We start from the raw sequence: 23,986 nt of genomic DNA on the forward strand, positions 1-23,986 counted from the left end.
ATGGATGATGCGCCACTGGCATAATGCGAATTATGGCAAAGATATGTGTATGAGTGTATGTAAATAGAGAAGGCGATAGGGTAATTGTCAGTGTAATGTTTTGTTATCTATAGAGTGATTGTTGTTTTGAATTTCAAATGGTTGTGTAAATTAAATAGAAAGTATAGATTTAAAAGAAATAATAGGAAATAGATATAGAGTTGAGAAAGGAAGTTAGGGAAAAATTGTTGAAAGGCTAGCTAGTCTCAGTCCAGTAGTCAATCCGTTCACATGTAAAAATAAATGTACTTCCTGTTAATAAATCCGTGTAGTTTGTCAAGTACCAAGCGTTTTTAATTGTTGGATCGAAAGTGAAATTGTGATAAATTCCCTGAGCTATCGTTGGTGGATCGGGTCGATCCAGACATTGGTCCTTCGAACCGGATCATCGGTGCCATTCTACAAGACTGGAAATCAACTTCAATCGGAACGGGTAATCGGTGACACTCTACAAGGCCGGAAGTCAACTCCAATCGGAAATTCGGAAGACAATTGAGGAATTGTCCATCGATTCTATTGTTATCACTGGGAGAGCAATAGACCCAAAAGAATTGCTTTGTGGATAGCATTCTTTCTTCAAGGATCACCGTTGGCCAAGGGAGGACTATCGTGTGTGGACAGGATACTGAACGAGGACAGGATTACAGTTTATCCAGGTAAAAAAGCTACGTTCAGTATATGTCCAGCCGAATTAGGAAGACAAAATACTTACACCAATATTTCGTCGTTTCTACAACCATTCTGAACCGATTTGGAGCATCTGTTGGAACATCAAGCGACAACTGCTGAGCTGTGCGTTTATTGCTGTGGACCCATACAACCGATCTGGAACCCTGGTACAAGGCAAACCAACCAACCCCATAAGTGAGACGGAGAGGAGGAGCCGTAAATTGTTGCCCAGGTTAGTGCATTTTACTGCAGTATATGCTAGCCGAAGCTATCTTCAGAAAATACACGTTTGTGATTGAGTTTTATACCCTCTTCGACTGATTTCTCACACGTATCCCTGGTATTGCAATTGAGTTGCGATATTCCTGAAATTTGGTCAATTTGGCAAGCGAATAGTTTCGCTGGAATTCCATTGAGTGACGTCATTCTTCAGTTTCGCATTCTGCATTGGGTTCAAACTGTTTTTCTGTAAGGTCAGTTATACAGTATATGCCTAGCGAAGCTAGGATATTGCAGAATTCTACACCAGTTCCCTTTTAATTTACCGGATTCACAAAACGCTGAGGTAAAATGCCGCCTACATCCAGTTCCACCGCAAAGAAGGCGCCATCATTGAAGCAATTGGTTATTAAATTGAAAGAAATCCAAGCAACGTTCAACGATATTTGGATATTTGTTGAGACGTTCAAAGAAGAGACATCCGCCAGCCAAGTGAACGTGCGCCTACAGAAGCTTGATGATCTTTGGGAGAGATTTGGAGGGACATTGGTTGATGTCAAATCACACGATGATTTTGTAGAAGAAGGAGATTCTTATCAGAAAGAACGACAGGAGTTTAGTGAGCGTTATTACTTTGCTAAATCCTTCCTGATGGATAAGGCTAAAGATAGACAGGAGCCAGGTTTCATAGATCAGTCCGTTCGTGGCCACGATGCATCTATGTTGGGAACGCTAGATCACGTGCGCCTTCCGCAAATTAAATTGCAAATGTTCAATGGGAACATCGAGGAATGGTACAGCTTTCGAGATCTTTTCACTTCTCTTATACATCTCAAAGCGGATCTTCCGGAGGTGGAAAAATTCCATTACTTGAAGGGTTGTCTTCAAGGAGAAGCGAAAGCGCTGATAGATGCCTTGCAAATCACGAAGGCTAACTATCAAATCGCTTGGGATATGTTATTAAAGAGGTACAACAACAGCAAGCAATTGAAGAAGCTTCAAGTAAAATCACTCTTCAAGCTGCCCACACTCACCAAGGAATCTACTTCCGATTTGCAAGGTTTGCTAGAAGGTTTCCAGAGAATCGTACATACATTGGACCAGGTTGTACAGCCCGGCGATTATAAAGACCTGTTGCTAGTGAACATTCTCACTTCTCGTCTCGATTCAACCACTCGAAGAGGATGGGAAGAATATTCGTCCACGAAAGAGCAAGGCACCCTGCAGGACCTGACAGACTTTCTACAGCGACGTGTTCGTATCCTGGAGTCTCTACCGTCGAAGCCAGTAGATAAATTTGTGCATCAAATTCCACCCGCTGCCAAGCAGAAGCCATCCGTTCAGAGGACATCCTATAAGGCAGTACAAACCTTCGGTGGCTGTGTGGCGTGTGAGGGCCATCATCCACTATACCAATGTAGTACTTTTCAACGGATGTCAGTCGCAGAAAGAGATACGTTACTCCGTAAGCGTTCTCTTTGCCGAAGTTGCTTCAGACATGGCCACCAAGCAAAGGAATGCCAATCCAAATATTCATGTCGACATTGCAAAGGGCGTCATCACTCATTGGTATGCTTCAAAACACAAAGAGAAGGAAACCCAAAATCAATATCAACGTCAACACCATGCGCTTCCACTTCCGGCGGTAATGAACCATCCACCTCGCAAATGGCTAACGTGGCAGCCACGGATTCATCCATTTCGAATACTGTCCAAAGATGTGCGTCGCAGGTTCTACTAGCAACAGCAATCGTTATCGTTGAAGATGATGAAGGTGTACGATTCCCAGCTCGAGCGCTTCTCGACTCCGGATCAGAAAATAACTTCATTACTGAGAAATTAAGTCAGCGGCTTAGGGTACACCGAGACAGGGTAGACATTTCGGTGTTAGGAATTGGATCCCTAGCTTCAAATGCGAAGCAAAGAATAAGGGCGAAAATAAGGTCGCGTTTATCAGATTTTTCACGCGGAATGAGCTTTTTGGTGCTCCCCAAGGTCACTGTTAACATTCCAACTGCTACAGTGGACACTACTGGATGGAAAATACCACAAGGAATCGAATTGGCCGATCCTTCCTTCCTCATATCCCAACCTGTTGATATCATACTCGGTATCGAATTCTTCTTCGACTTCTTCCAGGGGGGAAGGAAGATTGCATTGGGTGATCACTTACCTGCTTTGAATGATTCAGTTTTCGGATGGGTGGTGTGTGGCGGTGCAACAGCTATTGGCCAGCCACTACACATAAATTGCAATGCATCGACTTCAAATAATTTAGAATCGCTTATGAAACAATTTTGGTCCTGTGAGGAAGTTGGTTCGACGTCAAACTATTCGCCAGAAGAGGCACGATGCGAGGAAATATTCACTGATACGGTTCAGCGTGACACCAACGGTCGTTATACCGTATGTTTACCCAAGCACGAAGGCATTGTGGATCAATTGGGAGACTCAATGGAAATAGCGCTTCGCCGTCTTCAGGCAACGGAACGACGATTGGCACGAGATGTTGAATTGAAAGATCAATACACTTCTTTTCTAACGGAATATTGTCGTCTAGGTCACATGGAGAAGGTAACTGATAACGGAGAAATCAAACGTTGCTATCTACCGCATCATCCGGTGGTCAAGGAGTCGAGTAGCACCACTAAAGTACGCGTGGTCTTCGATGCTTCTTGCAAAACTTCCACGAATATTTCTCTCAATGATGCACTGATGACAGGGCCCACCATTCAAGAGGAACTCCGATCGATTGTATTACGCTGTCGTACAAAACAAATAATGGTTGTAGCGGACGTCGAGAAAATGTTTCGACAAATAAATATGCATCCCAAGGACCGACCATTGCAATCGATCCTATGGCGAGCATCACCGGCAGAAGACGTTGCAACATATGAGCTAAACACGGTCACTTATGGAACGAGACCGGCACCATTCCTAGCCACTCGTACGCTAAAGCAATTGGCAATGCATGAACAGGATCATTTTCCAGAAGCTGCCAAGGTAATCATTGAAGACGCCTACATGGATGACATCATCACAGGAGGCAATAATCCAACAGAAGTATGCAACCTGAGAATGCAACTAGAAAGCCTAATGAAAAGCGGTGGATTTTCTCTCAGGAAATGGGCGAGCAATTGCCCAGAAATATTAAGAGGAATTGCTGAAGAGAACCTGGCGATACAAAATTGTATTAATTTGGATACAAAACCATCAGTTAAAGCATTAGGACTTACCTGGTTACCTGATGAGGATGTTTTCCATTTCGATTATAAATTTTCCACGACCGACAACGAAATACTTACCAAACGTCGGATTCTTTCAATAATAGCCACTTTGTTTGATCCTCTCGGAATAATAGGAGCCACAATCACAACCGCGAAAATTTTGATGCAATCCCTTTGGATATTGCGTGACGAGAACGAGAAGTTATTGGAATGGGATCAACCGGTACCCAAAACGGTGGGCGAGCAATGGCGAAACTTTTATGAACAACTTCCACTCCTGAGAGAGATAAAAATGAAACGATGTATAATAATTCCCGGCGCGGTATCAGTGGAGGTCCATTGTTTTTCGGATGCATCAGAGAAAGCGTATGGCGGTTGCATTTATGTAAAAAGTCAAAACCTAGAAGAAAATACGCAAGTTCACCTCCTAACGTCGAAATCTAAGGTTGCACCTTTGAAAACGCAAACAATTCCGAGGCTCGAGCTGTGCGGGGCACTGCTCATAGCACAACTTTACGAGAAGGTGCAAAAGGCTATCAGAGTAGAAGCGCGATCCACATTCTGGACAGATTCTACGTGCGCCTTAAACTGGATCCTATCCGCTCCGAATAACTGGACCACTTTCGTCGCAAACAGGGTGGCGAAGGTCCAAGGCATAACAGATGGTTGTTTCTGGCGTTATGTTCCTGGTACACATAATCCTGCCGATCTCATATCCAGAGGCATCTCTCCGAGCGATATTGTATCTAATAAATTTTGGTGGCATGGTCCCAGTTGGCTCGCAGAAGGTCCTGAGAAGTGGCCAGAATCCACGACTAACATAAACCGGAAGGATGGCTCCACAGAACGTCGGCGTACAGCTGCTGTTGTTGCAGCTTCCACAAAAGAAGATTTCATCGGCTGGTATCTGTCGAAATTTTCCTCCTACACAACGTTGATTCGTCATACTGCAATATGGAAAAGATTAATGAAAATTCTACAAAACTCACCGAAAAAGGAAACTTATCCATTCATCACTACGACTGAACTTCGAGATGCAGAAAACCAACTGATACTCCTGGTCCAACGCGAGACTTTGGTGTCTATTCTGTATTTCAATCGATTCGAAATATTTCGAACGACTTGGTAAATTCCATTCCCTGTTTCGTTCGAGGTGTTTTCAAATTCGAATACCTTTCGTTCGGACTGTTTTGTTTTCGAACATCTTTCATTCGAATCAAACCAAACGTCAAACCCACTTTGTTTATGAAGGAGTGAATAATTTCCGCAGCGGATGAGCGGTGAACTGCAAAAATGTAAGCTAATTTTTAATCATTTTTTTCTTTAAATTAATTTTAACGTTCAACAGGGAAAAAAACAAAAACAAAACAACCACTAAAAATCAGTTCGAGCGGATTGTGCTGCTTCTGGAGCAAGAGCCGGACATAGCAAAGGGTTTCTCCCGAGGAAATTCCGGACCCTTCTGGGATGATCTGGCGGCAGAAGTCAATAGTTTGGGACCGCCTATTCGCGATGGAAGTGGATGGAAAAAGGTATATACTAAAACGAATCCGAAACATATGTTTATAGTCTTATTTTTGCCCTGGTTTTCTGTGTAGGTTTGGGCGGACTATAAGTCCGGATTAAAGCGAAAACTCGCTCACAACAAACGGGAGCAGAGGGCGACAGGTGGAGGACCCAATAAAATTATCAATTTGTCCGAGCTGGAGGAGCAGGCAGTTCTACTAACTGGGTTACTTGCGACCGTGGAAGGAATCCCGGGTACCTCATCTCATGGAACACAGTTGGGTTCGCCTTCGGGTGAACCTCAAGCTGCAGACCAGGAAAATTTTATATATTATGGTACTTCCGACGAGTGTGACGGTATCAATAATACCATTCACTTCCAGCCCTCTCAGCCGAAAAAATCCAGACCTTCTACCACGAGGCTATTAGAGCTGCAAGTCGAGCAACAAAACAAATTTCACACCAATGTGAAATCCCTGTTAAAAAACACAAACAAGAATTTGAGTGATCTGGTTCATTATCAGCGCCAATCAGCTCGAGCGATTCTTTCCGTGGATGCCACACTCAAAGAACATCTGAGTGAACAAAAACGACATAACCACGAGATGGAGAAGATCGCACTGGAGAAATCAATAGCGACAAATCCTTGAAACGCAGATTGCGTATATTTCAGAACATTAGAATAATGTTTCAAAATATCAGTGATCTGATTTTTTATCTTTATATTGTAACTCAAGTATAAAAAAATGAAAAAAGTTCTAATCGTATTTTTATATCTTTCCATGGAAGAAAAATCTTACTTAATTTTTTCTTTGAAGTTTGTTTGGAATAGCATCAAAATTATATAAACTTTTTTAAAATTCACGAATTTCGCCTATAGTTTATGGAACTTCCTTAACCCCTTCACGTACAACATTGAACTTCACTCGTTGTTTCTCGATGTGAAATAATTACATAGCTTCAGGCATATGATGAGGATACCGACAACTGAAGATTATCAAATTTCCGTTATTTAAAAAAAAAATTGAATGAGCTAAAAATATAAAATATAATTTGAATATTATAATTAAAATAAAAACGAACGAGTTAGTACGTAGTAATAACTCCTTCGTTTTTATTTTAAACACAACATGTATTTGCTCATCATAGGGCACCCATGTTAGATACCCACACTCAGCAGAGTAGCGGAACGACTCGAAGTGCTCGTTTTGGGCCGTGCTGTTGGAAATTAAATCGTACAGCAAGGGGTTAAAACAACGCAAAAAGTATTAACAATGGTTATTTGAATACTTGGCCTGCTTACGAGAAATCGATAATGACATGTTCTCAAAGTGTTGGCAGGAATAAGAGTAAATAATTCTGCCGAAACCATAGTTAAGTAAGGAAGACACTTCCTTTTCCGGTGGTTGTTATTTATTTGAGCATTTGCAAACAAGTTAGATGAAATTTAACAGTCATAAATATTAATTTAAACAAAAGTTTATTATGTAAACAGCTGCATAACATATTATAACTACTGAGAACGACCAAATTCTAAGCATATATTGTGAAGTGCACAGCATACATTTATAATATGAGCGCATTTAGTAGGATTGTAGTGAAGTTGTCTCGCGCCAAGGATGCATCTAAACCGATTTTTTAGTAAACCGATTGTCCGCTCGACGATAGCACGACCCAAGGCATGCCTGCGATTAAAATCGCTCTCCAAACTCCCTTCCTCCGCTGCTCTGAATGGCGTTACTAACCAAGGTTCCGATGGATAACCAGCATCACCTGAAAATATTTTATCACACAGTACATACAAGTATACTAAAATATTGTAGTTGAACATTACCTAGAATCTTAGTATTAACTTCACCATTTTGTTGAAGCTGCTCAAAGTGAGTTCTTGCAGGGCTTACACGCCATATATGAGAGTCATGATTAGATCCCTGGAAGGTAGGATCAACGAAACGAATCCTTTGCTGATCGTCACAAACCTATGTTGATAAAAAAGAGTATTTGTTCATTGATTTGTTAATTCAAATACTAATAATACTTACAATCAGAACGTTGAGACTATAAAATCCCTTCCGATTAAAAAACAAATTTCGATTCAGCTTAGGTGGAATAATTTTTACGTGGGTTCCATCCAAACACACAATAACACCCGGAATTGATGTTTTCTGATAGAAGTGTAGTTTAGCACGCCGCTGTTCGTCTTCCGTCATATTTAGGGAAATCCATTTCTTACACAGTGTCCGCTCCAGAATGTTAAGCATTTCAGTCAGCACCTTGGAAAATGTGGGCTGTGCTATGGCAATGTGATAATCTTGCCCTGCTCCATGTTGATAATTTCCTTCAGCAAAGAATCGCAAACATGCTGCGAGTTTCACCTCCGTGGATAGACCACCTTTCCTTGTGGTAAGGCAGTTCTCAATTTCCTCTAAAACGTACCGAAAAGCTTCCTTACTTAGACGAAAACTTTTGATGAATCTGAATAAGGGCAAAATTAATCAATAAGAGAAACAAACATGGGATTTTTGAGACGGATACTTACGCTTCATCAGAAAGTTTTATGAAGTCGGTTGATTTTCGGTGGTTTCGCCGATGGTAGCAAGGCATTCCAATTTCTTCTTGCTCCGCCAAAATCGGTAACAAAACGGAATCCATTGAACGAGAAAATTTTCTCACAAATTTCTCTTAGGATCAAAAATTAACTGAAATTCAACTCGCACTCGCCGCTATTTAATACGGTGTTTCTTTTTGTTTATCGGTTTTTGACAGATCGATGCATATTCGAAATTTTCTAACACTTTCGTTCGAAACGAGCAAAACGATTGGAATAGGGAATGGTAAATTCGAAAACGATCGAAATATCACTTTCGAACGAAATAGAAATCCGTCGGAATACAGAATAGGCACCTTTTGCTGCCGAATGGAAGGCACTGGCCAATGGTGTAACGGTATCCAGTAAATCGCCGTTAAGATGGTTTCATCCATTCCTGTCACAAGAGGGTCTTCTCAAGGTTGGCGGTCGTTTGGCTCATTCAAAGGAATCTGAAAATAGTAAACATCCCATAATTTTACCTGCTCGGCATCGAATCACTCGAATGATAATGCAAACTTACCATCGGAATTTGCTCCATGCTGGCCCACAGCTAATGCTGAGTGTAATTCGCCTTCGATTTTGGCCTCTAGGAGGCAGAAGTGTGGCAAAACAAGTAGTTCACTTATGCCACAAATGCTACCGTAGAAAACCTACCACAGCACAACAACTAATGGGAGAACTTCCAGCACCACGCGTGACTGTGTCTCGACCATTTTCGAAGGCAGGTGTTGATTATTTCGGGCCAATTTTTATCCGTCCCGCACCGCGACGAACTGCAATCAAGGCTTATGTTGCACTTTTTGTTTGTTTATGTACCAAGGCGATACATTTGGAACTTGTGTCAGATTTGACAACAGATCGATTCATACAGGCACTTCGCAGATTTATAGCACGCAGGGGTAGGTGCTCAGATATTTACTCCGACAACGGTACCAATTTTGTCGGAGCAAGGAACAAACTCAACGAAGTTTTGAAACTTTTGAAAGATTCCCAACATCACGCAAAGGTGACGAAAATTTGTGCAGAAGAAGGCATATACTGGCATTTTAATCCGCCTAGTGCTCCTCACTTTGGAGGTATCTGGGAGGCAGCAGTTCGATCGGCAAAACACCATACATTGAGAGTTATTGGAGACACCCCAGTATCACATGAAGATATGTATACACTGCTTATACAAATTGAAGGATGCTTGAACTCCAGACCTATTACACCGTTATTAAATGATCCAAATGATTTGGAACCGCTGACACCAGCACATTTCCTGATAGGATCGTCGCTTCAATCAATACCTGATCCAGATTTTTCGGCAGTACCATTGAATCGTTTGAATAATTGGCAGCAAATACAACGGAAACTTCAGGACTTTTGGAAGAGGTGGAGACGTGAATATCTTTGTCAGCTGCAAGGCAGAACTAAAAGGTGGCGTCCTCCTATTGCAATCGAAGTTGGTAAATTAGTAGTAATACATGATGATAATCAACCACCCATGAAGTGGAAAATGGGCAGAATTGAACAAGTACACCCAGGAGAAGATGGAATTGTTCGTGTAGTAACTTTGAGAACGGCTACAGGGTTACTAAAAGGACCAGTAGAGAAAATTTGTCTACTTGCAATGCCAGACAACACTGACATTTGATAGCGTATCAGAAACATTCTTTCCTTCTCCATCCCAAGTCGAAGAGGTTTTTTATATATTTTCAGAAATAATCTAATTTCTGGGTGGGCGAGGATGTCGGAGTTGGCAGCCCCCTATGGATGATGCGCCACTGGCATAATGCGAATTATGGCAAAGATATGTGTATGAGTGTATGTAAATAGAGAAGGCGATAGGGTAATTGTCAGTGTAATATTTTGTTATCTATAGAGTGATTGTTGTTTTGAATTTCAAATGGTTGTGTAAATTAAATAGAAAGTATAGATTTAAAAGAAATAATAGGAAATAGATATAGAGTTGAGAAAGGAAGTTAGGGAAAAATTGTTGAAAGGCTAGCTAGTCTCAGTCCAGTAGTCAATCCGTTCACATGTAAAAATAAATGTACTTCCTGTTAATAAATCCGTGTAGTTTGTCAAGTACCAAGCGTTTTTAATTGTTGGTTCGAAAGTGAAATTGTGATAAATTCCCTGAGCTATCGTTGGTGGATCGGGTCGATCCAGACACTCTTAAAGCCAAAAAGAAGAAAAAGAACACACTAAAGTAGGGGGAGCTTTTGTTCCCACCGAAATGTGTTCCCTAATAGAGATTTCTAAACCAAGGTGCCTGGAGAAATCGATATTTCAAATTCATGCAAGTCGGGGGTATTTTTGTTCCGACTGGAATGTGTTTCCCTAACACAGACTTCAAATCCATGAAGCGTGGGGAAATCGGCATTGCGAATTCATACAAATCGGGGGTATTTTTGTTCCGATTGAAATGTGTTTCCCTAACACAGACTTCAAAACCGAGGTTTCTGGGGAAACGGCTCTGCAAATAAATGCAAACTGCGAGTACTTTTGTCCTCGCTTGCCTTTGTGCAGAGTGGAATATGTCTGTCCTAACATGATCTTCTAAACTTAGGAACCTGGGAAAATCGTGCAGCCACTAGAAGCGAATGAACTTCCCAGTTTCAAGCAAATTCGAGATTCGAGAAGTATGTACACTTTTGGGATGTAAACTTCAGAGGGAAATGTAAAATAAAATAATCGTTTGATATTTTTTTTGTCTTTATTGGAAAGATTTTCAGCCTTAGGCTGGTTCATCAAACGTTTGATAATTCTTCCGTACATATATTTTGTTCTAGTCATCATACCAAACGTAAAAGGTCATTAAATTTACTTGTAACGAAGAACAATCAATCACAATAAATGAATTGACTTTACACGGTATTTGTTCATTTTTTTCACTCACAGAGCAAATATATTGAACTCAATTGAATTTGGAAACTGTTTCATTCAATCAAGAATTTAATCAATACAAACGAATGATTGCTAAGCTAAGGTAGTTCCACGTGAACCTTGCGGTTATATCATAGATATAACCCACTCATTTTTTTTTTACCATGAATATGTATTTGCAAATCAATTTTGTTGTAGTCAAATGAAAAAAAAAAATTAAAGTTGCTTGTATCTGTGATATAACGTCAAGGTGGACGTAGGACTAACGTTGGCTTAGCAATTAATAAGTAATAAGCATATAACTCTTAGACATTTCATCTTTCGATTATCATACCACCTCGTTTAGCCGAAAAATAACTATTAACGGTCAAAGGAGGAATCGATTCCTTCTCGGAAAGCACTCGATAATAGAACTGCTGCCTACATCAAACAATGCGACTCCGTTCAGTCCGACTGCAGAGAAGAAATGGAATTGGGACAGAAAAGCATAATGCGTAGGCGTGTGAGCGTGACCTTCCCTGGCTCACATCGTAATAACAATTAAATGGATTTTGACGTAGGACTACGTCTTTCTTTTCTATACTGGGGTGTAAGTTCAATGTTTCGAAAACGAAAACGTTACGCCGGATTACGAGATTTTGAGCGTTAATAGCTCCAAAACAACTGAATGAAATGGTATGATATACACATCATTCGAAAGATAAAATGTCTACGCGTGCTACGCTTGTCACTTTTTGATCCAAAAACTTGTTTCAATAGCCTTAAAATTGCTTTCAAAACAGGCTATTGAAATCACACAAACTGGTATAAAAGCGAGTGTCGCTCGAGAATCCACTCAGTTATGATTGCGCAACGATTGAGGTACCATCGCTGGAATGAATGGATATTCCCCTAACACAAGCTTCAAAACCACGGAGCCTGGTGAAACTGGCATTGCAAATTAGATGCAATCAACGAGTACTTTTGTACTCGTTTGCGATTTTGGAAATCGGAATATTTCTCTAACATAGACTTCAAAACCATGGAGTCTGGGAAAATCGGCATGGCAAAATAGATATAAGCAGAGGATACTTTTGTATTAGTTTGCAAATTGGAATGTTTCCCTAACACAGATTTCAAAACCATGGAGCCTGGGGAAACTGGGATTGCAAAATAGATTTTACTCGTTTGCGTTTCTGCAAATCGGAATATATCCCTAACTTCTTGAAAGGCGTTAACGTTCCCTGTGGAACTTTGCCGTCTCACCGTATGCAATAACTAGCGTCATTAATTAATACATAGTTGAGATTTCTGAGGCCAAATAACATGCCTTGAATGTATTCCGAGGGGCAAGCTCTAGAATACGCATGACCACAGTGCAAGTCGAAGGAAATTTCTTTGGCGAAAAAACCCCCGGCCAGAAAGGGAATTAAACCCGAACACCCGGCATGATAATGTGAGACGCTAACCACTCGGCCACGGGTGCATTTATCTCACCCAATGAGGACCCAATGAGGAACATCCGAGGTGTGATTATTGCTAATTGAAAAAACACAAATGATTACTAAGCCAACGGCATCCTACGTCAACCTTGCGGTTATATCATAGGTATAACCCATCCATAGTTTTTTATCCTTTCTTCTTTGTATGTATTAGACATGTAACTTTGCAGTTCATACGCCTCTAAGATGGATTTCCGAGCGGCGCTAGCTTATAAATGAAATTGTGAGATTTCAATAGCCTGTTTTCAAAGCTATTTTTAAACTATTAAAACAAGTTTTCGGGTCAGTAATTAACAATCATATAACTCTTGGACGTTTTGTCTTTCGAATGAAGTTATTATCGTACCACTCCGTTGAGCCGGCAAAGAGGTATTAACGTTCAAAATCTTGCAGTCCAAACGTCACTCTTTCGTATTTGAAAAGTTGAACTTACACCCGGTACAGAAATGAAAGACGTAGTCGTACGTCCAATAGAGTCTATTGTATCAAATAAATCAACCAATTTCGCGGAACGGTACGATTTTGAGTAATGAGACGCTGTTTACTGATGTTGGCCATTGAACAGTGTTTCACTCACTTATGTGTTCGAAATTTGAGACCGGAGTGCGTTTCCTCAATACGAACTACAAAACCAAGGAGCCTGGGAATTCGGCATTACAGATACCAGAGACGAATAAATTTTTAAATTTCAAGTCCCTATAGCAGGGGTTTTCAGATTTATTTTACGGCAGAGCACTTTTTATAGCAAAACATTTGATGAAGCACCTGCATTTTTTAATCAATAAAACAAATCCAATTTGCATTACCCAACTGGGAACAGCTCTATTTCGGTTGCGCGTCACAGTTACATTACATATGACCAATGCTACAATCCATCACCGCCAATGTTACAAAAAGAACCGACCATAGCCACTCAATTCCTCTCACGGCACGTGTGATCCGAATACTTAGCATTAATACACTCAATTGTTTGACTTAATGATGGTCTGCTCCGTGTCAACTATGCGGTCGTGTTTCGGACGCAATCCTCTAACTTGCCTTTTTGACGTAGGAATACGTCTTTCGGGAACACATTGGAGTACAAATTGAAAAAAGGGAAAATAGTCCAATTTCAAACGCTCATTGCTCAGCCATTTCATGGTGGATTGATGAAATTTTTGCGTCAATCGATTTTGGCACTTCATAACAAATTTTTATATTGAAGAAAATAATATATGTCATGAAACTAACTATCGAACAATTGAAAAATCTCAACCCCTATCCTAACGGAAATACCCATTTCCGATTGGTCGAAATTGACGACACATGCGGCGGTTCCCTAACAGAGACATCAAAATCAAGCTGCCTGAGGGAAATCGGCATTGCAAATACATGAAAATAGGAGGAGTTTAATTCTAGCAAATAAAATTTAAATTTGGAAATTTAATTTTGGTTGCTTCGTGAAATTTCATATCTATGATCGATCGGGTATTGTGAAAAATTTAACACAAGTGTAAGTGGTAAATTGTATATAGTAACAGTTGTGTTAAAAATGTCTTGAACCGATTTATTTCAATGTTCCTTAATAAAAACCAAGGTGCGTTCCCGCTCAAGAACGAGTTGTTTGGTTTAAGCTGTCTGTTTTTTGTTGGGATCATTTTCACTCATGGAAAGTTTATACGGCGAGAAAAATCGGAAAAATAAAGAAATATTAGAAAAAGTGATTTCACATATGCTCTACATAAAGTATTAGGTGTTGTTAGTCCAAATAAAATTCGCATTGGGTTGAATAAATACTCAGAATTATAAAATTATAAAAGAAAACACCTTTTCCATTTCAAATACGTTTTCTCGATATTAAAGTAACATGTTTTTACTGATGAGAAAAATTTATAATTGTGTTCGGTATTGGTAATTATCGTATTTTACATTGGTGAGTTTTTTTTTCTTTATTTAATCCATACAGAACACAGGAGTCATCTCGTATAGGGTCACAGAGGGCGGTTTTCATCACATCTCATTTCACTTCGGCTTCTTCTATCTGATACACACCATCCAACGACTGTTTACCATCCTTCTGTCATTATCAAACACTGGTGGAGCGAACAAACAATATCCAACAACCAAACAAAACGGCCCTTTTCAGGTCCACCAAATCATTATCGAAGAGTTTAACAATGTAATTTTGCAAACATATCCAAACTCATCAGATAGCCTAACGGAATCCTACGTGAACTATGCGGTCGTGTCTCGGGCACAACCCTCACGTGACTTTTTTCTCTTTTTATTTCGCTAGGTTTCACGTCGGGTCATGTTTTTATTCGTGATGAGTGTGTGTGTGTGATGCAAAATGAATAGCCAAATTTTTTAAAACTTGTTCGCACCAAAGAGCATTTGATATAAAATTCGTGTAGTGGCGGTGAAATCCTTTTAGTATTTCCATAAATTTTGTTTTGTTGAGATCAGAGATTAGTTGATTTAAGATGCGCATATTTACGCCGGTTAAGTACAATGCTATTTGCGAAATGTTGCATGAGAAAGTGTTCGTTTCTTTTTATAAGTTTCGAACACGCAAGTATGTATTGTGTGGCGCAGTTCTATATGAAAGCGTTGGTATGCATCGATTCAGAGCGGGAGAATGAAATATAGTGACAAACCAAATTCAGCAGTGTTGCCATCATCGCTATAAATCTCGGGAGCACCCAAGTTTTTTATGCCTCCAATATTCATTATTTTATCTAATAATTATTACAATTTCGGGAAATGTAAGAGTTCTCTCGGTTACCTTGTTAGGTCACCGGAAGATGGTTTCTACACGCATTCACGTGAGGAGATGTATGGTTATACACATGTTTTCAAGATATTAAAAATATTAGAGCTCTGGGTTACCTTTTCAGGTTTTACTTTGATATCTATTGTATCCACTTTTTTAAAAAAAAAACTTGAGTAACGCAACTGGTAACCTTTGATAAACTAGTCCGTTGTATCTTTGAATATATTCGTTTCATCAAATGGTTGAGAGTCCGCATTTAGAAAATCACATCTCTTGCCACAGTGAATCCTGATTTTTAGCCCTTCCCAGTAACACATCCTTCCCATGATAATCGCTAGGGAACCACGCTATAGAGGCGACCCTTCTGGCATTTGGAAGCGAATGTTATACTAACATTTCTTTCCTTCCCCTGGTGATTGTAAGGACGTGGTCGGCGTCGTTATTGACTATTTAAAGCTCGAATCACCGATACTTGTACAATAAGAATGATTTGCTCCTCCCGATCGTCATTTGTTGTGTTCTTTGTGCAATTTCGCTGGTTCAGGTCAATCACGGAGAGTAACTATGAAGTGTACAGTCTACCCAAGCTCAAGCTCAAGCTCTGACTTAATGATGGTCTGTTCCAATGCCTCTCACTGACGATCGCTCTGTTTGAAACTTTTCATAACGAGAGTAATTGTTGTGGTGAATGATGGTAGAAGAAATATGAGTTGCAATCAATTTTTAACAATCGCGAGGGTTATTTCGATTTGGAAAATCATATGCTTCAGGTACACAAACTGCCACTCCGTTTCGTAGTGACGAATGGGGATGCCAGTAGAGCGAAATTTTTTTGACGTAGGACTACGTCTAACCGGAAGATATAGGGGGTGAAATGGAAATCTAGGCACTGAACAAGTAGGAAAAAATGCAAGATTTGGAACGCTTATAACTCGAGCATTTCTCAATAGATCGCAAAGGTTTTTGCATCAATTGATAGGAAATATATCTACGCATCTATCATAATCAATAACATTTCATTTTTCTTGAGATAAATAATTGAATAATTGTGAAATATCAAGCATTGTCCAAATGCACTATGTGCCCATTTTTGAAAGGTCCATTTTGTGCTCCTCAAATCGTGCCGACCAAAACGGGCAACCAGAGCAGCAGCGAAGTAGAATGAAACACGATTGGAAAGGAAAAAGAAAAAAAAATGAACGAAACATTGGTCGCAGTCTCACACATATGAGTAATTCTCGAGCCAGCCAGTCAGCTTAAAAATCCCCGCTCCGCGGCCGTAATGATCATTCTCATCCAAACCGTACACCACATCGGTTCGCATCACAACACATCAACAAACCAACCCAAGCAGCCATGTATGGACATGGTAATGGAGGAAAAGTGAAGGGAAAGGCAAAATCCCGCTCGAACCGTGTTGATCTGGAGTTCCCCGCAAGGGTAGCTAGGCCGAGCGCGTTAGTACCAGTGCACCAGTCCACCTAGCCGGCGTTATATAGTTTCGGCCGCCGAAGTGATTGAGTTAGCTGGCAAAGCTGCTCGCGACGATAAGAAAACCCGCATTCGGAACAGAACACATTCGGTTCGGTGGACATCAAGACAGCAGGCAGTTGCAACGAGTGGCGAGCGGCAAACGAAATCGCAAAACGGCAGCAGGTAGCAGAAGAAAAAAGTTTGTTCTTTCTACAATCTGCTTTGGTGGCAAATCCAGAACAAGGCGGCATCGAGGGCGTTCGAAATGGTTTTTTTCAAAACCACGAGTACAAAGTTTTCTAAATTGGAACCATTCCATAAAACAAGGCGCTTTTCAGGGCCATTAAACCTTCCAAAAAAGAGCTTAGGAAATACAGTTCAATGCTTTCTAAAACAATATCCAAAATAATAATAAAACACAAATTGATTTTTTCATAATTTGTTTGCCAGGATATATTGAGTATGTGAATTTGGCAGTTGTTCTGAGCTTATTGATTTTCTCCCAATTCTTAAATTGCTTCTAGATTGAAAGTACAGTAATTTACCCTTATCTCGACATTTAGCTAATTGGACGGACCTGTAATGCGACATATTTAGTTGGACATTTTTGTAAACATAGAGATCCAAATTATGACCCCACATTGAAAGTCGACACTGTACAACTGTCATCGCAAATTTTCAATTACAGGTTAAAATCGCCTCCAATGCGACACTGAGTGGTGCTTCGACACGTAGCGTTAAATGTAATTTACTGTACAACATGTCACAAGCAGGATGGGAAGAAATTTTCCAACTGTGAAAGCTGTGGCAAACGCAATCATTAAATAGGAAGCTTTAGCCGAACAAGATGGGGATATCGAGTGATAACCAAACAATAAACTCTTTAGATTAAAGATAATTTTGTGATCCTGAAAAGGACCCTTTTTAGACTGCATGTGAATCCAACGAGCGAACAAATTGTAATGAATGTATTTTTTTGCCATCGCTCCCTTTTAACGCTCATTCGTTCGTCTCGTTGGACTCGCCCCTTTGGCTGAGTCTGCCGATTTGTCTCTATCCGGTGAGCGTGTACCGCTAAAGTACAAAACGCGCGGATCCCAAAAAAATATCTCATTTTCTTTCAAACCGTAAACCAGTGTGGTTGTACGGCATCGTTTAACATCGCATCGCATCACATCATAAAAAGAAAACAAGCAGCAACGTGGACGTGTGGACGTAACAAAGGAGGACAAGTTAAGGGAAAGGCAAAGTCTCACTCGAACCGTGCAGGTCTCCAGTTCCCAGTTGTTCGCATTCACTGATTGCTCCGCAAGGGTAACTAGGCCGAACGGATTGGTGCCGGAGCACCAGTATACCTAACAGCGATTATAGAGCTTCGGCCGTCGGAGTGCTCGAGTTGGCTTGCAAAGCTGCTCACGACAATCAGAAAACACGCATCAAGAACAGAGCAGCTTCGGTCCGGCGCTCATCAAGGCAACAACTAGTTTCAGCGAGAGGCAAACGCAATCGCAAAACGGCAGCAGGTAGAAGAAAGAAAAAGTTTGTTTATACAGACTGCTTTGGTGGCAAAACCAGCCACCGTAAAACACGGCTTTTCAGGGCCATTAAACCTTTCAAATAAAAGTTATTAAAAGTTTTTCACAATACCAATACACTATAAGTGACATAATATGACATATGATATAAACTGTTTTTTTTTGTATATGCTTGTTCTTGAACTTATTGGTGGTTGGGTTATTTTAAATTGATCATTCATTTTTTACAAACCCATGTATGGTTTCCAAATTAAAAGTGGCTTCAAATTACAACACATTGTATGCAGGATGGCATTAACGAATTTTCTCGGTAGCAAGAACTGCTTTCTTTGGTTGATAACTGATGTTGAAAATTGACTGACGTTACATATGCATTGCATAGTGAAATAACTAAGGAGCAACACGATGAGCTATGTATTTCCTGCTGCTCTGTTCTTATTTTAAAGGGCTTTAATCCGAAGGACATCCGTCCCTGTATTTACTGTTGGTTTTTCAGAACGCTTATAGCTCGTTTATTTCTCGACAGATCGTAGAGTTCGTCTCCAAAACCTCAGTTCTTTTTCATTTTTATTTACTTTGTTTGCGGAGACTACAAATCTTACAATTCATTCGTCTCCGAAACCACAGCTTAAGGTACGGTATGAGCGGTAGTGAAATATATGGTAGTGAACGAGCTGATGACCACCTATGCATTTCCTATCACAGCCATCATTTTGATTGTACGATATGTGTATACGCCGAAAGATGTCCGACGTTGAACATTTAATAAGAACAAAGCCTTCAGAAAAAAATCAAGAATCAAGTTTGTAAAAAAAAACGCAAAACACAACACCAAAGGTTCTTTTCAGAACCCCCAACATGTTCATAAAGAGTAAACAGTAAACTAATCCATTTTTCAGGTAGATAGGTAGGTATTCACGTAGGAGAAGAAAATAAAACAATATATTTAAAATATATATTTAGCAAAAGCTGTCCCCTTTGTATAGTCCTACGTCACTCCGGTTATGTCACCGACATTACCCACCCGTCTTTTTTTTTCATTCTCACTTATTTATTTTTTTATTCATTGAACCTTACCGTTGAATTAACGCTGTATATCAACATCTTGCACCCCTGTTCGCAAAGAATAAACACAAAGAATGTTTTGAATAATCCATTCCAATCCATTCAACCAGAATTTAGAGTCTCGACCTATTCTCACATTTCAGCAACAGGGGACTCACAAAGGAGCTCAGTTTTTTACTGTCAAGCTGAAACTCACCGTGTTAGTGTTGTCTTGATACTCTTTTCACGCTATTGAACTGGCTTTGGGATGATAATCGAAGTACAAAACTTGTTGATTATCTTTGTGTGATCATTTGATACTTATGACAAATCGAAGCTCTGTATCTGACCCGTAGTAAACAAAATAAATCACTATCAGGGTTACCATATCTACAGAATAATCTGTATTTATACAGATTTTCCAGACTTTTTTGGGGGTACCACTTGCATTTTTGCCTTCCGGAATGTGTTGTCCCTGAAAGTCCCTGCGGTTAATTTTAAAAGTGAGGATGTAGAACGAAATTTTATGCAGCGCTTCTCAGCCGACACTTCGACCCAGTGAACTATGTGCTAATAACCACTGGTCAACTTCAACCCTTTGATTTTCCGCATTTATGCTTCCCACTTTCACCGACGGAGACACATTATTGATCCAGCTCTCTCAAGCATGGCTTTAATCCTTTAATCGAAATTGTCTGCAACGTGGCAAATTTCTCTATATCCAACTAGGTCGTTAAACTAACCTCTCAGTGCTATCATCCACTTGAACTCCCCCGACATCGAGAGAAAAATAACCTATAGTAATCATCACGTTCGCATCAGAATTTGTGTATTCTTTCGATTTTCTGAATCTGCACGTGGCGGAATCAGCTGCTGTTACGGACCATCTACCGGCTAATTATGGGTTGTTACGAACAGATTTCAATTTCTGGATAGCACCAACTGCCCATTTTGTGTAAGTGCGTATGCTCTTGTGTTAAACCCAATTTGCACGTAAAATTGATGTGTAAACAGAAGTTTGCTGCCTGCTGCTCGAAAAATCGAACTCAATCTAGTTGAAGTGAATAAATGAATATGATAATTGCGCAGAGAAGAAATTACGATTTGAAAGGATGCAGCTTAAGTCACAGAGTCTTTTTCTGGATCACGTTGGAAGTGAGTTACGTTCACCTTAAAACCTGCACCGACGAGCAGTTTCGTGGAAGGATGTAAAAAAATCTGCATAGTAGCTGTTGGAACAGTTCACTCTACTTCTGCACACTAAGACGTTCTTGCAGTTCCCTCCAGGCAAAACGCTGTCCGTTCCATTTTATTGAAACCGACAGTATGCAATTTCGCTGGTTTTTGTCGCGTCGACGATGGTATCCAGCACGACGTTTCGTCATCCATTATGCATGCGAAGTCGGTAAGGCTCTGCTTCCTTCATCGTCGTGTCGTAACCGGTTTCTGTCACACACACAATCACACAAGAGAAAAAAAATAACTTAGTAGAGGCAAAGGATGCATACCAAACCCAGGCAGAAGCAGCAACATAATAAATCCTATGCACACCGGAGCGAGCAGAGGCGACGTTGTGGAAGGAACTCACATCAACCTGAAAGATGTACGCAAATAGGGATGATGAGATGTGAAATATAAATGAGCAAATATGACCCGATGCTCGGTAAAGGTTCCTGCGTTCGGTGAAGGGACAACATTTCTCACGACAACCTTTCAGTTCAATGATGTAGTTCGCACATCTGCGAGCCCCTCCCCCATAGTGGGAAGGAGAAATAAAATGGAGTTCTTCTTAGCACCTTAAACCCACAACGCGTACTCCCCCGTCCCACCCTGCTACACATACATACAAAGAATCGCTTTCATTTCGCAAGCAAAGTGTGCGAGTGAGCTCAAGAAGTACTTCTAGCACTTCAACTCCGGGCTAGAGATGGGCAAATCAGCTCATCATGGCGAGTGGCTCAGAGCCGTTGAAAAAACCATCGAGATTTTGTTTTTGCATCCGAGGATATAAAAATAAATCCACTAATAGGTGCAACGAGAAATAATTATTCACGATCACAAAGGTAACAAAAGGACCAGTATCAATCATCAACATTTATGCCGGGTGGTTTTCTGAATTGTTTTGATTCATCACGCGGAAATAAATGTATGTGTTTCCACAGTAATGTTTAAATAACAATGTAATATATAAAATTTATTTACAAGCATATAATAATGTTTATTATTTTGTTTGGCCATATAAGAAAAATTTAATGATGTAACGAACGATTGAATATCTTCAAAACAAAAACCTTTTTTCCTATCTGGCATCTCTGCTAAAGCTAAAGTACGAAGAGGGATATACGAAAACAAACTGACGTCATGCCATGAAGCGCGGGAGACGAAAAATCCTTTCGCGTCTCGCAATTCACTCTCTGCAGCTTTTGCGCTCCACAGCTATGCAGCTCAACAGCTCAACAGCTCAACAGCTCAACAGCTCAACAGCTCAACAGCTCAACAGCTCAACAGCTCAACAGCTCAACAGCTCAACAGCTCAACAGCTCTTCAGCTCAACAGCTCAGCAGCTCATCAGCTCAACAGCTCATCAGCTCATCAGCTCAACAGCTCAACAGCTCATCAGCTCAACAGCTCAACAGCTCATCAGCTCAGCAGCTCATCAGCTCAACAGCTCAACAGCTCATCAGCTCCAGCTCGGTAATGAGCTGATGAGCTGCGTTTTTTTGATTGCGAGCCGATCCGAATCCGCTCACTATGATGAAGCGATTCGAATGAACAGCTCATGAGCGGATGGCACATCTCTACTCCGGGCTGTGACGGGAGCAGCACTGCTCCGAAGTAACGTCGGGCACAAGTCAACATCGTTCCAATCCCTTTCTTTATTGGGACCCACTTCTTATACTTGCCAAAGTCCCTCCAACTCCCGCTGCATTAGCAAACGATGGGAAACGCTTCCCATCGTATATACGTTGGGTACGATAAATTCATCTGATGGATGAGCTTCGCTAACCTATGGTTTCCATAATTGATACCAAAGCGGCCGCACACGGTCGGAGAACATACAAGACATCCCCCAATGCAGGCGTAGGAGTCGATGGGATGGGTTTGTATAGGGAGCATGCGGGATATGAATTGAATTCTGTGCCGAGTGCCGTCTTTTCGCTGTCGCTTTACCGTGCTTTACGTGGAGCTAAATTTAACTCTCTTGATGCTGCTGCTGCCTGAACGAAATAGTACCGAGATTAGAAAAATCTCCCACGGAGCGTGCTTTGTAGAGTTTATAATTTTTCAAGTCGTATAATGGAAAGGTTTGTAGGTCGGTACGTAAATAAACGACCCGTGTGACCTAGGAGGTATGCTGCTAAAGCAAACATGCTCCTATTTTTCCGTAATTAAATTATTCGCATTCAGTGAACTGTAAACATTCAACATTTGAAAATGAGTTACGATTTCTGTCAAATCTGGTGATAATAATAAAAAAAATTCTCGCGTTACTTTTGTAAAGGACCATCTTTTTTGATAGCTTTTCTTTATTGGCTTTCTCTTTCAATAACCGAGTTTTTTTGGCACATAGTTTCATAAACGAGGTTCTCTTCTACACATCTGGATATCGAACACATGAGGCATTCCACCAATCAACACGAAACCATTTTAATTTCATATTTTTCATTTGACTGAAACTTTTCGAACTTGTTCGGCACTAGGTACGATGCCATTTTACGGTATTAGTTTGTTGAATACGATCAAGACAAATTTTTGAAAATCGCTTATGTAAAAATGTTATCATTTTAGAAAGCAAACTATAAAGCCAAAATGGGTTATTTGATCGAAATGGTGTCTTAGGCAAAGTTGTAGATTAAAAGTTTGCGGTTCTGAAAAAAGCCACAGGAAGGTTGTGTCCGAGACACGACCGCATAATTGATTTTGGATAATTACATCGTTAAACTCTTTGATAATGATTAGGTGGACCTGAAAAAGGCCGTTTTGTTTGGTTGTTGGGTATTGTTTGTTCATTCCACCAGTGTTTAACGGGTGATGATGAAAGAAGAATGAGAAACAGTCGTTGGATGGTGCGTATCAAATAAGGATACCGAAGTGGAACGAGATATGATGAGAACCGCCCTCTATGATCCTAGACGAGATGCCTCTTGTGATATGTATTGATGAAATAAAGAAAAAAAAAATCACCAATGTAATATAAGATAAATATTAATACCGAACACAATTATCAATTTTTCTTATCAGTAAAAACATGTTACTTTAATATAGCGAAAATATATTTGAAATGGGAAAGGTAATTTTCTTCAATAATTTTTACTTTCTGATTGTTTATTCAACCCAATGCGAATTTTAATTGGACTAACAATACCTAATACTATATGTACTATATGTAGTGAGACTCTATGTTGTACGGGAAAGGGTTAACACAACGGCTATCGTATACAATTTTACACCTACCCTTGTGCTAAATTTTTCACAATACACGATCGGACATTGATATGGAGTTTCACGAAGCAACCAACATTAAAGTTCCAAATTTAAATTTTATTTGCTAGAATTATTCGTATCACTCTTCTTACTTG

General features: G+C 40.2%; 3 protein-coding genes and 1 long non-coding RNA gene across 4 annotated transcripts in view; 3 read left to right on the forward strand and 1 right to left on the reverse strand.

Annotated features, from left to right (window-relative positions):
- The window catches only part of LOC129761802 (uncharacterized), a 652,040-nt gene that overhangs the window by 22,953 nt on the left and 605,101 nt on the right, over window positions 1-23,986 (forward strand). The window lies entirely within an intron of this gene.
- Window positions 1,279-5,283, forward strand: LOC129761098 (uncharacterized). Its single transcript, XM_055758802.1, has one exon. The coding sequence runs from the start codon at window positions 1,279-1,281 to the stop codon at window positions 5,281-5,283; it is 4,005 nt and encodes a 1,334-aa protein (XP_055614777.1).
- On the forward strand, window positions 5,300-6,310 carry LOC129761100 (uncharacterized). Its single transcript, XM_055758803.1, has 3 exons — window positions 5,300-5,449; window positions 5,503-5,686; window positions 5,753-6,310. Coding segments are annotated over exons 1-3 (744 nt in total). The 5' UTR covers window positions 5,300-5,447.
- LOC129761804 (uncharacterized) lies at window positions 7,273-7,789 on the reverse strand. Its single transcript, XR_008740474.1, has 3 exons — window positions 7,703-7,789; window positions 7,495-7,639; window positions 7,273-7,433 (listed from the first exon to the last, which is right to left on the reverse strand). It is a non-coding gene; the product is annotated as an uncharacterized LOC129761804 (long non-coding RNA).

Source organism: Toxorhynchites rutilus, chromosome 1, assembly GCF_029784135.1.
Source record: "Toxorhynchites rutilus septentrionalis strain SRP chromosome 1, ASM2978413v1, whole genome shotgun sequence".
NCBI classification, from domain to species: Eukaryota; Metazoa; Arthropoda; class Insecta; order Diptera; family Culicidae; genus Toxorhynchites; species Toxorhynchites rutilus.